Source organism: Ascaphus truei, unplaced genomic scaffold, assembly GCF_040206685.1.
Source record: "Ascaphus truei isolate aAscTru1 unplaced genomic scaffold, aAscTru1.hap1 HAP1_SCAFFOLD_553, whole genome shotgun sequence".
In the NCBI taxonomy this organism is placed as follows: domain Eukaryota; kingdom Metazoa; phylum Chordata; class Amphibia; order Anura; family Ascaphidae; genus Ascaphus; species Ascaphus truei.
The window spans coordinates 135,721-148,856 of record NW_027456885.1 but is presented as its reverse complement, the minus strand read 5'-3'; the positions used below and the strand labels follow the sequence as shown (position 1 = coordinate 148,856).

The following is a 13,136-nucleotide window of genomic DNA, read 5'->3' as shown; positions in this document are numbered from 1 at the left end:
ACATGAGAGCAAAGGAGGGGAGGGGGAGCTATAGGGGATGTGGGCTAAATGCAAGATATAGGGATAGGTAAAAACCAGTAACTTTACCAGGATAGGAGAGATGACTGCTCAAGATGGCTGCTGGTACTAAGAGACAGCATGCTGGTCTGGGCTGATGGGAAACTAACTGGGACAATACCACCTGGCAAGGGGAGGGGGAGCAGTCCATCCTGGTAAAAAGGCAAGGGGGTTGCCAAGGCAACGGGCTGAAGCCAAGAAACCCACAAGGGGTCGCAACATTGTTGCAACATCTAGTCTGAGAAGTTCTGGCAGCCTGAAGTCAGAGAAAAACACAATCCTGTTCCAGGACAGGTTTGTTCTTGGAGAGATTTTGGTACAGTAGGACGGCCGCTCCTGGGTAGAGTGACTGTGGTCTTGAACTTTCTAAATTTGTAGACTTTCTGTCTGACAGTGGATTGGTGGCGCCCCACATCCTTAGACATGCTTTTGTAACCCTTCCTAGACTGATGCGCATCGATAAACTGTTTTTCTGAGGTCCTCAGAGATTTTGACGTGTTTTTTTTTAAAAATAGCACAGGTGGTTTAATCAGTGGCTCAATCGAAGACTAAGCCACTGATTGAGCCACTGATTGAGCCACTGATTGAGCCATCTGTGCTGAAGCAGGGATATCCTGAATACCTGACCTGTTGGTTGCCCTTGAGGACTGGAATTGGCCACGCCTGCTATACTGTGTTTAGAAAAAACTGGACCGCTTTTATTGTTCATCATAACTTGCAGAACAATACCTCCATTTTCATGCTATTATATGTCACGGTAGCTTATGACAAGATATAATGAACACCAAATATCTGGGTTGAACTGAACGAGGCTTAGATATAATAAAATATAATTTCTTCCTTAAAAAAGGTGAACACATCAATATAGTACAATTAACAGACAAGAAGGTAACACTTACTTAGGGTTGGGGAATGGAGAAGTATCCGCTAGCAATTCTCCAGCAGTCCAGTGACATTCAAGATGGAATCAAAAGCACAACTCCTGCAATCCAGTGACATTCAAGATGGTATCAGAAGCACAACTCCAGCACAACTAAAAACTGTAGGGTTGACACAGTTTCTATACCTGTGCAACCCTATTCTTAACATTGAACACAGCCTATTGGTGAACAATTATCTGTATCCACTCTCTAATGTGGAGACACAGACTAACAGACTAACCCATGCCCTCAGACAACAATCAGACTGGCAGAATTTGTTGATTGATTAATACTTAATCCCTAGACATTGGGTAACAATCAAGGCAGTTAACTTTTTGATTGCCGTGCTTAGGCTACTCAGCCGTCTGCCCTTCATGACCTATTAGCCTAGCAAATGGTGTCTGCATTTTCAGAACAGATCCAAAATAAAATACATATACACTTTAATATCTACACATTCTAATAAGTTCCATTCTGGTGGGCTCAGTGGGTCGACCTTTGCCAGTTTTTAATGCCTACAGTGACTCCACATATTGGCCAAATATGAACTCTCTGCGACCTCCAGAACTGGAGATATAGAAATGCACTTTAAAACATTAATATACATGCTTATAATGAAACATGGGAACAGGGGAACATACATTTTCAAGGTATAACAAAGTGCAAACCACATCCCTGGACCGCAGTCCGGTTAACCCCTTGTCTCTCTGGTGAGGTCAGGGGATGGCCATATGGGGTGCAACCCCTTTAATACCGGGCCACCCACTTTCTCCCTCTACACCTCCCCTTCTTAACGGGTGACCTGTGGCCCACTGGCCCTAACGGGGAATGGGGCACTGCTGGCACCCTTAACGAACTCAGTCTCAGAGGGATAGTCCTGACGTGAAAGTCCATCAGCATTGCTGTTTTCACTACCCTTTTTGTGCTGAATAGTAAACTCAAACTCTTGCAAGGCCAAGCTCCACCTTAGCAACTTGGCATTCTCCCCTGATGCCCTCTGCAGCCAACTCAGGGGTTTGTGGTCTGTGAGGACCGTGAAAGCCCTTCCATACACATAGGGCTGGAGTTTTTTGAGTGCCCACACAATGGCCAACTCTTTCTCAATGGTGGCATAGGCCACCTCTCTGGGAAGTAGTTTTCGGCTGAGGTACACCACAGGGTGCTCTCTACCGTCGTCCCCCACTTGGCTCAACACAGCCCCAATGCCATAGTCCGAGGCATCAGTCTGTATGAGGAAATGTTTGGTATAGTCTGGGGCTGCCAGTATGGGGGCCCCAGCAAGCGCAGTTTTCAGTGCCTGGAAAGCAGTTTCACAGGCAGGAGTCCAGGTGATAAGCACAGGCAGTTGCTTTTTAGTCAAATCAGTCAGGGGTTTGGCCACGGCGCTGTACTGTGGGACAAACTTCCTATAGTACCCTGCGGTGCCCAAAAATGCCATGACCTGTTTCTTGGTTTTTGGAACAGGCCACTGAACTATGGCTTCTACCTTGGCTGGCTCTGGTTTGAGGTGCCCTCCACCCACCCTGTGCCCTAAGTACAGGACCTCAATAGCCTTTGCTCAAATCCATAGTGGTCAGATACTTTGCCCCCGTGAGTTCATCCAGTAACTCATCCATGCGTGGCATGGGGTAGGCTTCTGACACCGTCCCAGCGTTGAGCAAGCGGTAGTCCACACAAAACCGGGTGGTCTTGTCCTTCTTAGGAACTAGGACTACCGGGCTTGCCCAAGGACTCTGGGACGGAGTAATAACCCCTAGGGTCAGCACCCCCTCTATCTCCCTCTCCATACTGGTCTTGACCTCTGCTGACACTCTATAAGCGTGCTTATGCAGAGGCCGCAGGTCCCCTCTGAGCACTGGGTGTTTTGTGAGATGTGTGGTCCCCGGGATGTCAGTGAAGAGGGCGCTAAACTTAGCTAGCATGTCCCTGGCTTCTCCCTTCTGCCTAGCACTCAACTGTGCCCCTATCTCCACCTGCTCCACAGTGTTTCCCTGCCTGCTAGAAATCATAAGGGGTCCTACAAGATCCATCGCTACTTTCTGGAAGGGTTCCCCTATTATCGGTAGGGGTTTCAGGGGTGCCTTCACACGGTCGCCCGCCTTACCCACTCGCTGGCAGGCATCACAAGAGCGGCAGAAAGTGCCCACATCTCGAGATGCCCCCGGCCAGTAGTAACGCTGTAATAACCGGGCTCAGGTTCTGTTGACCCCCTGATGTCCCGCTAACGGAATAGAGTGAGCTACCCGTAACAGTTGCTGTCGGTACCCCTGGGGCACTACTAGCTGTCGCTTACCGGTCAATCCCTCCTCTATCCCTGGGTTCCCTTCTTCTCTATACAGGAGTCCCTTATACCATAGGCAGTGCTCAGTGCCTTCCCCGGCCTGAGATTCGGATGCCCGAAGTCTCACGCCGGCCAGGGTAGGGTCTGTCTTCACTGCCTCCCTAAACTGGGCTCCTAATTCTGGCCACCCCCCAGTCATGTTATTGTCAGGGGAATGGGGAAGGGTGAGAGGGAACAGTAAGTCAGTCTGTGGTTGCAACTGATCCTGGCTTACCTCCCCGGGCTCCTCTGCGCCCTCCGCTAACGTTGGTCCCAAAGGCTGGGGGACTGGCGCCGCCGCCATTGCCGCTGTCTGGCTCCGGGTAACCGCCGCCACTGCAGCGGGCTTGGGCACTCGGTCATAGGTGCAGGTCATCGGTCCCAGATCGTTGCCAAGAAGAAAATCGGCATCCAAACCGGGTAAAACCCCCACCTCCCACACACCCTGGCCCTCCCCCAATCCAAAAAGATTCTGGCCACTTGCAGGAAACGTGGCTCTCCGTCGGCCACAGTGATCTGTATCCCAGGGCCTGGGATCAATTCCTCTGGCCGGACCATATCAGGTCGGACCAGGGTCACTGCAGCTCCTGAATCCAGCAAGCCGACTGCTTGCCGGTCACTGACTGTGACCGGGGTGAGATGTCTGCTCCGGCCGTCCGTCTGCTGCAGGTCCGCGCTGTGATGTCCTCCGCTCCTGGCTGTAGGCACCGATGAAACCGGGACAGGTGTGGCATGGGACGTCTTGCTGGGAGTTGTCTCCAGGACCGGTCCGGAGTCTGTGGTGGAAGCCACCCGCACGCGGGCTACCGGCTTCGCAGCTAGGGTGCGTTGCCCCTGATGGGGTCCGCCGGAACGCAGGGGTTCCGGGCAACCTGGTCTGATGTGACCAGGGCGGTTGCAGTTGTAGCACCGGCGCTCGTGCCGGAGCTCCCCCGCCTTCGGTGGACTGCTGCCCGCAGGCGGCCTCTGAGTCCATTGGGGGGTATTGGCAGACTTTCTGACCGGTGCCGCCGCCGCCACCGCCGCCTTGGCTACTGGTTTGGTGGTCATCAGGGCTCGGCTGGCCACATTGTAATCTGCAAGCCTCGCCGCCTCCTGGTAAGTCTTGGGCTTCTTGTCGTACACCCAAGCCCTCACCGCCGGCCGGCACTGCTCCATGAGCTGCTCCTGAAAGATGAGGTCCAGCAGGCGTTGGTAAGTCCGTGCCTCATAGCCCTCCACCCAGCGTATCCCGTACAAAGCCATGCGGGTCACGTAGGTAACATAGGACTCCTGGGGCTGCCTCTCTTCCTGCCGGAATTTACCCTGGTAGGCTTCAGGGGTAAAACCGTACTGAAACAATAACAGTTCTTTCAGGTGTTCGTAGTCATCAGCATACTCATCTGGAAGCGCCATCATTGTCTGCTTAGCCAATCCAGACAGTAAGGGGTCCAAACGTGCAACCCTATGCTGGGGAAGCACTTTGTACCGCCGGCACTGCGTTTAAAGTTCTTTAAGAAACTGTCAATCTGGTCAGTGCCTTCCACGAACTTGGTGAGACTGTGCTGGTCCAGTTTGAGTTCATCTGTGTTGGGTTGGACAGGGGGGCAATAAGCGGGTCTGTTCACTGCCATAGTGATAAACTGCAGCCGCTCCTCCGGTGTCCCTCTGTCTCCCCATGCAGTAATCAGTGCCAACATTTCAGGGGTGAACGGACTGGTAGCCGCAGCAACCAGTACCCCTCCTGTTGCACTGCTCCCGGGAGGTGCACTCGTTCCCTCCCCGAGATTCCGCCGCCCCGGCACTGAGTTCCTTCCCTGATCTCCGGGTGGCTGTAAAAGGGCAAGCTGAGCCGTATCCTGAGGCTCTGCAAGCCGGGCTTCATAGTCACTGATTGCGTCAACCATGTCTGCGACCTCCTGGTTCTCATAGGGCAGTCCATATTCACGGCACTTGTCCTTCAGCTGAGCTCGGGTCCACATGTTGGATGAGCCTTCAGCCTCGCTCATGGTTCAGTCGCAACAGTGAGGTGGTGTTACAACTTGTGTTAACTGTTGCACTACTGTGTGTTCAATATCTTTAGTCCCAGGAACTTGCAATTACCATCAAGTTCCTACTATGTTACAGTATCCCGCAGTATTCTGTAACACAGGTCCAGTTCAATCCCACCGCTGCCACCAGTTAATTATAGAGCTTGTCACGGTAGCTTATGACAAGATATAATGAACACCAAATATCTGGGTTGAACTGAACGAGGCTTAGATATAATAAAATATAATTTATTCCTTAAAAAAGGTGAACACATCAATATAGTACAATTAACAGACAAGAAGGTAACACTTACTTAGGGTTGGGGAATGGAGAAGTATCCGCTAGCAATTCTCCAGCAGTCCAGTGACATTCAAGATGGAATCAAAAGCACAACTCCAGCAATCCAGTGACATTCAAGATGGTATCAGAAGCACAACTCCAGCACAACTAAAAACTGTAGGGTTGACACAGTTTCTATACCTGTGCAACCCTATTCTTAACATTGAACACAGCCTATTGGTGAACAATTATCTGTATCCACTCTCTAATGTGGAGACACAGACTAACAGACTAACCCATGCCCTCAGGCAAAAATCAGACTGGCAGAATTTGTTGATTGATTAATACTTAATCCCTAGACATTGGGTAACAATCAAGGCAGTTAACTTTTTGATTGCCGTGCTTAGGCTACTCAGCCGTCTGCCCTTCATGACCTATTAGCCTAGCAAATGGCGTCTGCATTTTCAGAACAGATCCAAAATAAAATACATATACACTTTAATATCTACACATACTAATAAGTTCCATTCTGGTGGGCTCAGTGGGTCGACCTTTGCCAGTTTTTAATGCCTACAGTGACTCCACATATTGGCCAAATATGAACTCTCTGCGACTTCCAGAACTGGAGATACAGAAATGCACTTTAAAACATTAATATACATGCTTATAATGAAACATGGGAACAGGGGAACATACATTTTCAAGGTATAACAAAGTGCAAACCACATCCCTGAACCACAGTCCGGTTAACCCCTTGTCTCTCTGGTGAGGTCAGGGGATGGCCATATGGGGTGCAACCCCTTTAATACCGGGCCACCCCCTTTCTCCCTCTACATTATAGTTCTGTCAGAGGAGATTATTGCATTTGAACAATTATTTGATTATTTAATAAATATACTTTGGAATTGGTGACGGCGTGATGACCTCATCAGGCGCATAGTTACAAAGTGGTGTTTAGCGCAGAAGATAAGCGCGTTATAAAGTGTGTGAGACAGCGAGAGAATTATGGCCCAAAACACTTACATAAAATGTTGGAATGAAAAACTAATTAGTAAAACAGCGTATCGTTCAGGAGCGGGAGCAGCTGGGTCAGCGCGTTATCGATGATGCGATCAGACCGCGGCGTTCTCATCTCCGGGCGCGCGGTTCAGCAGGAGGACGGGATTTTGAACACAGTCTTTATAGTAATATCTGTTTCAGATTAGATTACAGCCATTCAACACTTTTGAACACTGTTCAACACAACATTTACGGGCTGAAAAGGAGAATCTCCTATTTCCCGTTTAACGGACACACAACTCCTGCAGTGTATCTGGTACTTGTTCACATAATACTGTGACATCAATTTAGTTATCAGTTGATTGTCTACATTGTGCTTCTTATATAGTGTTCCTGTACATAACAGAGCTACAATTGTGCACATTTGCATGGGGATTGAGCGAGAAATATAAGATATGATGTAAAATGAAAGGTCCCTTTTTTCACCGTGTGTATATATACATATATATGCAAATATTTCAATGATACTTTTAATAATATACATATGCTGACACATACAATTTTATATATATATTTCTATATATATATAACTATTTTCTCCCTTTTCCCGCTCTCTCTCCTCTTTCCTCTCTCTCCTCCCCTCTCTCTCTTCTCCTCTCTCTCCTCCCCTCTATCTCCCCCCTCTCATCTCCCCTCTCCCATCACAGTGCAGTGTGTAACTGCTTATAACTGCAGTATATGGGGACAGACACAGAGAGGGGTTTAGTGTGAGCGGAGATACAGACACACACACACGCATACTGATGCCTGCTCACACGAATGCACGTGCGTGTCCTCACACACGCGTGTCCTCACACACGCCAGCCCACCGTGCCACTGAGGGGGGGACGCAGAGCGGAGGATTAACAAGGTGACCATTCCTCGTTAATTTGGGGGAGAGGGGAGAGTAGAAGGGGGGAGGGGTATGCAGCAGGAATGGGAATGTCTGCAATATATAGGGGGGGGGGAGAGACGATGGAACCTGCAATCAATATACCCCAGTATTAGGGGAATTACTGAGCCAGTGTGCGTGGCGAAAAAGCAGGTGCAGAGAGAGGGACTGAAAGGGAGAAGGTGAGAGAGGGAGGGTGAGGAGGTGAGAGGGATAGGAGGTGAGAGGCATAGGACGTGAGATCGAGAGGGAGAAAAGGTGAGAGGGAGAGAAGGTCAGGGAGGGAGGGTGAGAAGGTGGGGAAGGGACAGGAAGATGTTGAGAAATAAGAAGGAATGGGAGGCGGGTGGGAAGAGAAAAGAGTGAAAAGGAGAGAGGGAGAGATTGTGTCGCGCACACAGGGAGAGGGGCTCCCTCAGTCTGTCAGTGTCACACACACCCACACACATGAGATGGGCTACCTCAGTATGTCAGTGGCACACATAGGGATAGGGGCTCAGTCTATCTGTTAGTGTCACGCACCCACGAGAAGGGCTCCCTCAGTGTGTCAGTGTCACACACACCCACACACACGAGATGGGCTACCTCAGTATGTCAGTGGCACACATAGGGATAGGGGCTCAGTCTATCTGTTAGTGTCACGCACCCACGAGAAGGGCTCCCTCAGTGTTTCACACACACAGGGTCCCTCACACTGTCACACACACAGTGTCCCTCAGTCACTGTCACACACACAATGTCCCTTAGTTACTTTCACACACACAATGTCCCTCAGTCACTTTCACACACACGGTGTCCCTCAGTCACTGTCACACACACAGTGTCCCTCACACTGTCACACACACAGTGTCCCTCAGTCACTGTCACACACACAGTGTCCCTCACACTGTCACACACACAGTGTCCCTCACACTGTCACACACACAGTGTTCCTCACACTGTCACACACACAGTGTCCCTCAGTCACTGTCACACACACAGTGTCCCTCACACTGTCACACACACAGTGTTCCTCACACTGTCACACACACAGTGTCCCTCACACTGTCACACACACAATGTCCCTCTGTCACACACACAATGTCACACTGTCACACACACAATGTCCCTCTGTCACTGTCACACACAATGTCCCTCTGTCACACACACAAGGTCCCTCTGTCACTGTCGCACACACAATGTCCCTCTGTCACTGTCGCACACACACTGTCCCGTGTGTCACTGTCGCACACAATGTCCCTCTGTCACTGTCGCACACACAATGTCCCTCTGTCACTGTCGCACACACACTGTCCCGTGTGTCACTGTCGCACACAATGTCCCTCTGTCACTGTCGCACACACAATGTCCCTCTGTCACTGTCGCACACACACTGTCCCGTGTGTCACTGTCGCACACAATGTTCCTCACTAAATGTCACACACAATTACAAAATGCCTCATCTCTGTCTTCACTCTCCCCTCTCTCTCTTATAGGTGATCCCCCTCTCTTCTCCCTCCACCATGCCCCTCTCCCACCTCTTCCTCCTTCTCTTCCTCCCCTCACCCTTCCGGGCCTTGCCTCCATCCCCCAACTCCTCTTCCTGCACCCCCACCCGTGAACAAAATGGGGAGTGCTCCGACGGCGTCCTCCTCCCTGCCTGGCTCCCTCACCCACCTTCCACAGGGGACCGCGCGGCCCGCGCCATCGTCTACTTTGTGGCCATGGTCTACATGTTCCTGGGCATGTCGATCATCGCTGATCGCTTCATGGCATCCATTGAGGTCATTACCTCGCAGGAGCGACGGATTACCATCCGGCGCCCGAATGGGGAGGTGACAGAGACGAGCGTCCGCTTGTGGAATGAGACCGTCTCCAACCTCACCCTGATGGCGCTGGGATCCTCGGCCCCCGAGATACTGCTCTCCATCATCGAAGTGGTGGGGCGAGATTTCGAGGCTGGAGACATGGGCCCTAGCACCATCGTGGGCTCGGCCGCCTTCAACATGTTCGTCATCATTGGTCTGTGTGTCCTGGTGGTCCCTGAGGGGGAGACCCGCCGCATCCGTCACCCGCGGGTCTTTGCAGTCACCGCGTCCTGGAGCGTCTTTGCCTACGTGTGGCTCTTCATCATCCTGTCGTGGTCATCACCTGGCGAGGTGGAGGTGTGGGAGGCCCTACTGACGTTCTTCTTCTTCCCGGTGTGCGTACTGCAGGCCTGGTTGGCAGACAGACGCCTCCTCTTTTACCGCTACTCGGGGCGAGCACGGGAGGGGAGGGCGAGGTACCGAGCGGGCAAGAGCCGGGGCGTTCTGGTGGGGGCAGAGGAGGGAGGACGGGGGGAGGAGGAGGATGGTGGAGAGATGAGAATGGGTGGAGGGGAGAAGCGGATGGAGATAGAAGAAGAGGAGGAGGAGGAGGATAGGAGGGACATGGCTAAGGTATTTAAGGACATGCGCCAACGGTACCCAGCCAAAGACATGGAACAGTTAATGGAGCTGGCGAATTACCAATCCTTGGTGCAACAGCAGAAGAGTCGAGCATTTTATAGGATCCAGGCCACGCGGATGATGATCGGCGCAGGTAACGTGCTGAAGAAGCACGCAGCAGACCATGCCCGGAGGGCATTGACGGACGATGGAGCGAGGGAGGGGGGCAGGGGGCGTGGGGAGGAGGACGAGGAGGGCTGGACGCAGCTGGAGTTTGACCCAACACACTACCAGTGCTTCGAGAACTGTGGCACGGTAAGTGTGTGGGTGGCGTGTAGGTGGAGCGGGGAGGGTGAGGAGGCGGTGCAAGTACGCTACAGGACAGAGGACGGCTCGGCCAATGCAGGCTCGGACTACGAGTACGCAGAGGGCACTCTGGTGTTCCAGCCGGGCGAGGGCAAGAAGGAACTCCGCCTGGGCATCATCGACGATGATGTGTTTGAGGAAGATGAGCACTTCTACGTACATCTGAGCGACCCACGACGGAAGGGCGGGGGAGGGTCAAGAGGTGGCGAGGGCAGGGTGAGGCTAGGGCTCGGGAGGAGGGCTACGGTGACCATATTTGACGATGACCACGCTGGCATCTTTAGCTTCGAGGCTGGCAGTCTGAGGGTGAGCGAGAGTATGGGAACTATGAGGGCGAAGGTGGTGAGAGGCTCAGGGGCACGGGGCAGGGTGGTGATACCCTACAGGACCTGCGAGGGCACAGCCAAGGCGGGAGAGGACTACCTGGAGGTGGCAGGGAAAGTGGAGTTCCAGAACGACGAGACCACGTGAGTAGGGATCGGGTATATATATATACACAGAAAAACAACTACAGCCTTCCGCTGATATATATGCTGTACATGTTTGTGTAAAAGGACGACACGAGGATTTACGTGATGTGAAATAAATATTTTATTCTCACATATCGAAACTTCGCTCCTATAGGGGACATCTGACTTGCCGTCCTTTTACACAGCCTTATTACCGGATTGCGTCTGGCACCGCGACCATGGAGAGCCCTACTGTGTGTAAGTGTGTGTGTGTGTGTGTGTGTGTGTGTGTGTGTGTATATAAATCCGTACACTCACATAAAGTGATAAGGTGTGTATTGATGGTCGACGTTTTGGTCTCCTATAAAAGGGACCTTTATTAAGATAAATGACCCAAATGTCGGCCATCATTATCAGCGAATCCCTTTATGTAGACCTGTGAGAGCACTTTGTGTTACTGCGCTTGTACTCATCGGGCCCCCAGGCAACGGGGGCAAGATTACCGTGAGGGCCCGCTCTGCACCACAGATTATATGTATTTATATATATATACACACATACATACACCGCAGTGCCAACCCTTCCCCTAATATACACAGCGGCAGTGCCAGGCTCCCCCTCACACACTACTACACAGCACTGGTATAGCGCAGGCAGTGCCAGGCTCCCCTCACACTACAGCACCATGACAGGTATAAACAGCACAGGTATAGCGCGGGCAGCGGCAGTGCAAGCCTCCCCCTCACACACTACTACACAGCACAGGTATAGCGCGGGCAGTGCCAGGCTCCCCTCACACTACAGCACCATGACATGTATACACAGCACAGGTACAGCATAGGCAGCTGCGGTGCCAGCCTCCCCCACACACACTACTACACCATGACATGTATACACAGCACAGGTACAGCACCGGCAGCAGCAGTGCCAGCCTCTCCCACACACTACTACACCATGACATTTGTATAAGAATGGAAGAAAACATAGAGAGAGAAAAGGGTGGGAGGAGAAAAAGAGAGTGAACACTGAATGAGTGATAGAGTGAGAGGGGGGAAGAAAGGGGTAGAGAGAGATGGGGGAGAGAGGGAGGGGAGGGGGAAAAGATGGAGTGGGAGAGAGGGATGGGGAGAGAGAGGGATGGGGAGAGAGAGAGGGAGGGGGGAGAGAGAGAGGGAGAGGGGGGAAAGGGGGAGTGGGAGAGAGAGAGAGGGATGGGGAAAGAGAGAGGGGGGAGAGAGAAAAAGGGGGAGAGGGAGGAAGAGGGGGAGAGATGGAGGGGGGAGGAAAAGAGGGGGAGAGAGGGAGGGGAGAGAAGAGGGGAGAAAGGGAGGGGGGAGAGAGAATAGGGATGGAGAGAAAGAATGGGAGGGAGAGAGAATGGGAAGGAGGAGAGAGAGAAGAGGAGGGGAGAGAGAGAGACAGGGATGAAAGTTAGAGTGAGGGAGGGGGAGAAAGATAAAGGGGAGGTATAGAGAGTGAGGGGGGAGAAAGATGAGGGGGAGAAAGATTAAGGGAATAGAGAGAGAGAGAGAGAGAGAGAGAGAGAGAGAGAGAGAGAGAGAGAGAGAGAGAGAGAGAGAGAGAGAGAGAGAGAGAGAGAGAGAGAGAGAGAGAGAGTGAGTGGGCAGAGAGAAAGGGAGGGGGAGGCAGATGGAGGGAAGAGCGAAGGGGGGACAAGATAGGGTGGAAGAGAGATGGAGAAAGTGAATGAGAAAGAGAGTGAGCAAGACCTTTGAGAGAGACAGTGGAGAGGGGGGAATGCTGTGTTGTCACTGTCTAGTGGTCAGTGAGAGGGGAGAGGGGGGTCTGTTAAGAGGCACCTCACGTACACTGGTCTCTGAGAGATGCTGTTCAATATTCAGGAGCCATACACAGAGAGAAAGGGGAGAGGTGGGTGGGGGGGGAGGGGGGAACGGGACAGAGGAGGGGGGGGGAAAGAAAGGGACAGAGGAGGGGGGGGAGAAAGGGACAGAGGAGAGGGGGGAGAAAGAGACAGAGGAGAGGGGCGAGAGAAAGGGACAGAGGAGGGGAGAGGAGAGGGGGAGAGAGAGAGGAGAGGGAGGAGAGAGAGCAGAGGGGGGAGAGGGGGGAGAGTGGAGAGGGGGGGGAGAGAGAGGAGAGAGGGGGAGAGAGGAGAGGGGGAGAGAGAGGAGAGAGGGGAGGGGGAGAGAGAGGGGGTCAAGAGAGAGAGCGCTATAGGGGGGGCAAGAGAGATAGGGAAGGGGTGAGATAGGGGGGGGGACGAGAGAGAGGGGGAGAGAGAGGGGGGAGGGGAGAGAGGACTCTTAACACATCCAGTCTGTCCCTTTTTAAAGTAACACTGACACCGGCTGTGTGTGTCCCTGTATACTGCACTGCGTGTCCCTGTGTACTGCACTGCGTGTCCCTGTGTACTGC

General features: G+C 52.3%; 1 protein-coding gene across 1 annotated transcript in view; it reads left to right on the top strand.

The window, feature by feature from the left end:
* Positions 1-7,331: 7,331 nt before the first annotated feature.
* The window catches only part of LOC142485317 (sodium/calcium exchanger 1-like), an 85,631-nt gene continuing 79,826 nt past the window's right edge, over positions 7,332-13,136 (top strand). The window contains exons 1-2 of the mRNA XM_075584366.1: positions 7,332-7,495; positions 8,992-10,757. Coding sequence (XP_075440481.1) covers positions 9,019-10,757 — 1,739 coding nt within the window. The 5' untranslated portion in view covers positions 7,332-7,495; positions 8,992-9,018. The remainder of the gene's footprint in view (positions 7,496-8,991; positions 10,758-13,136) is intronic.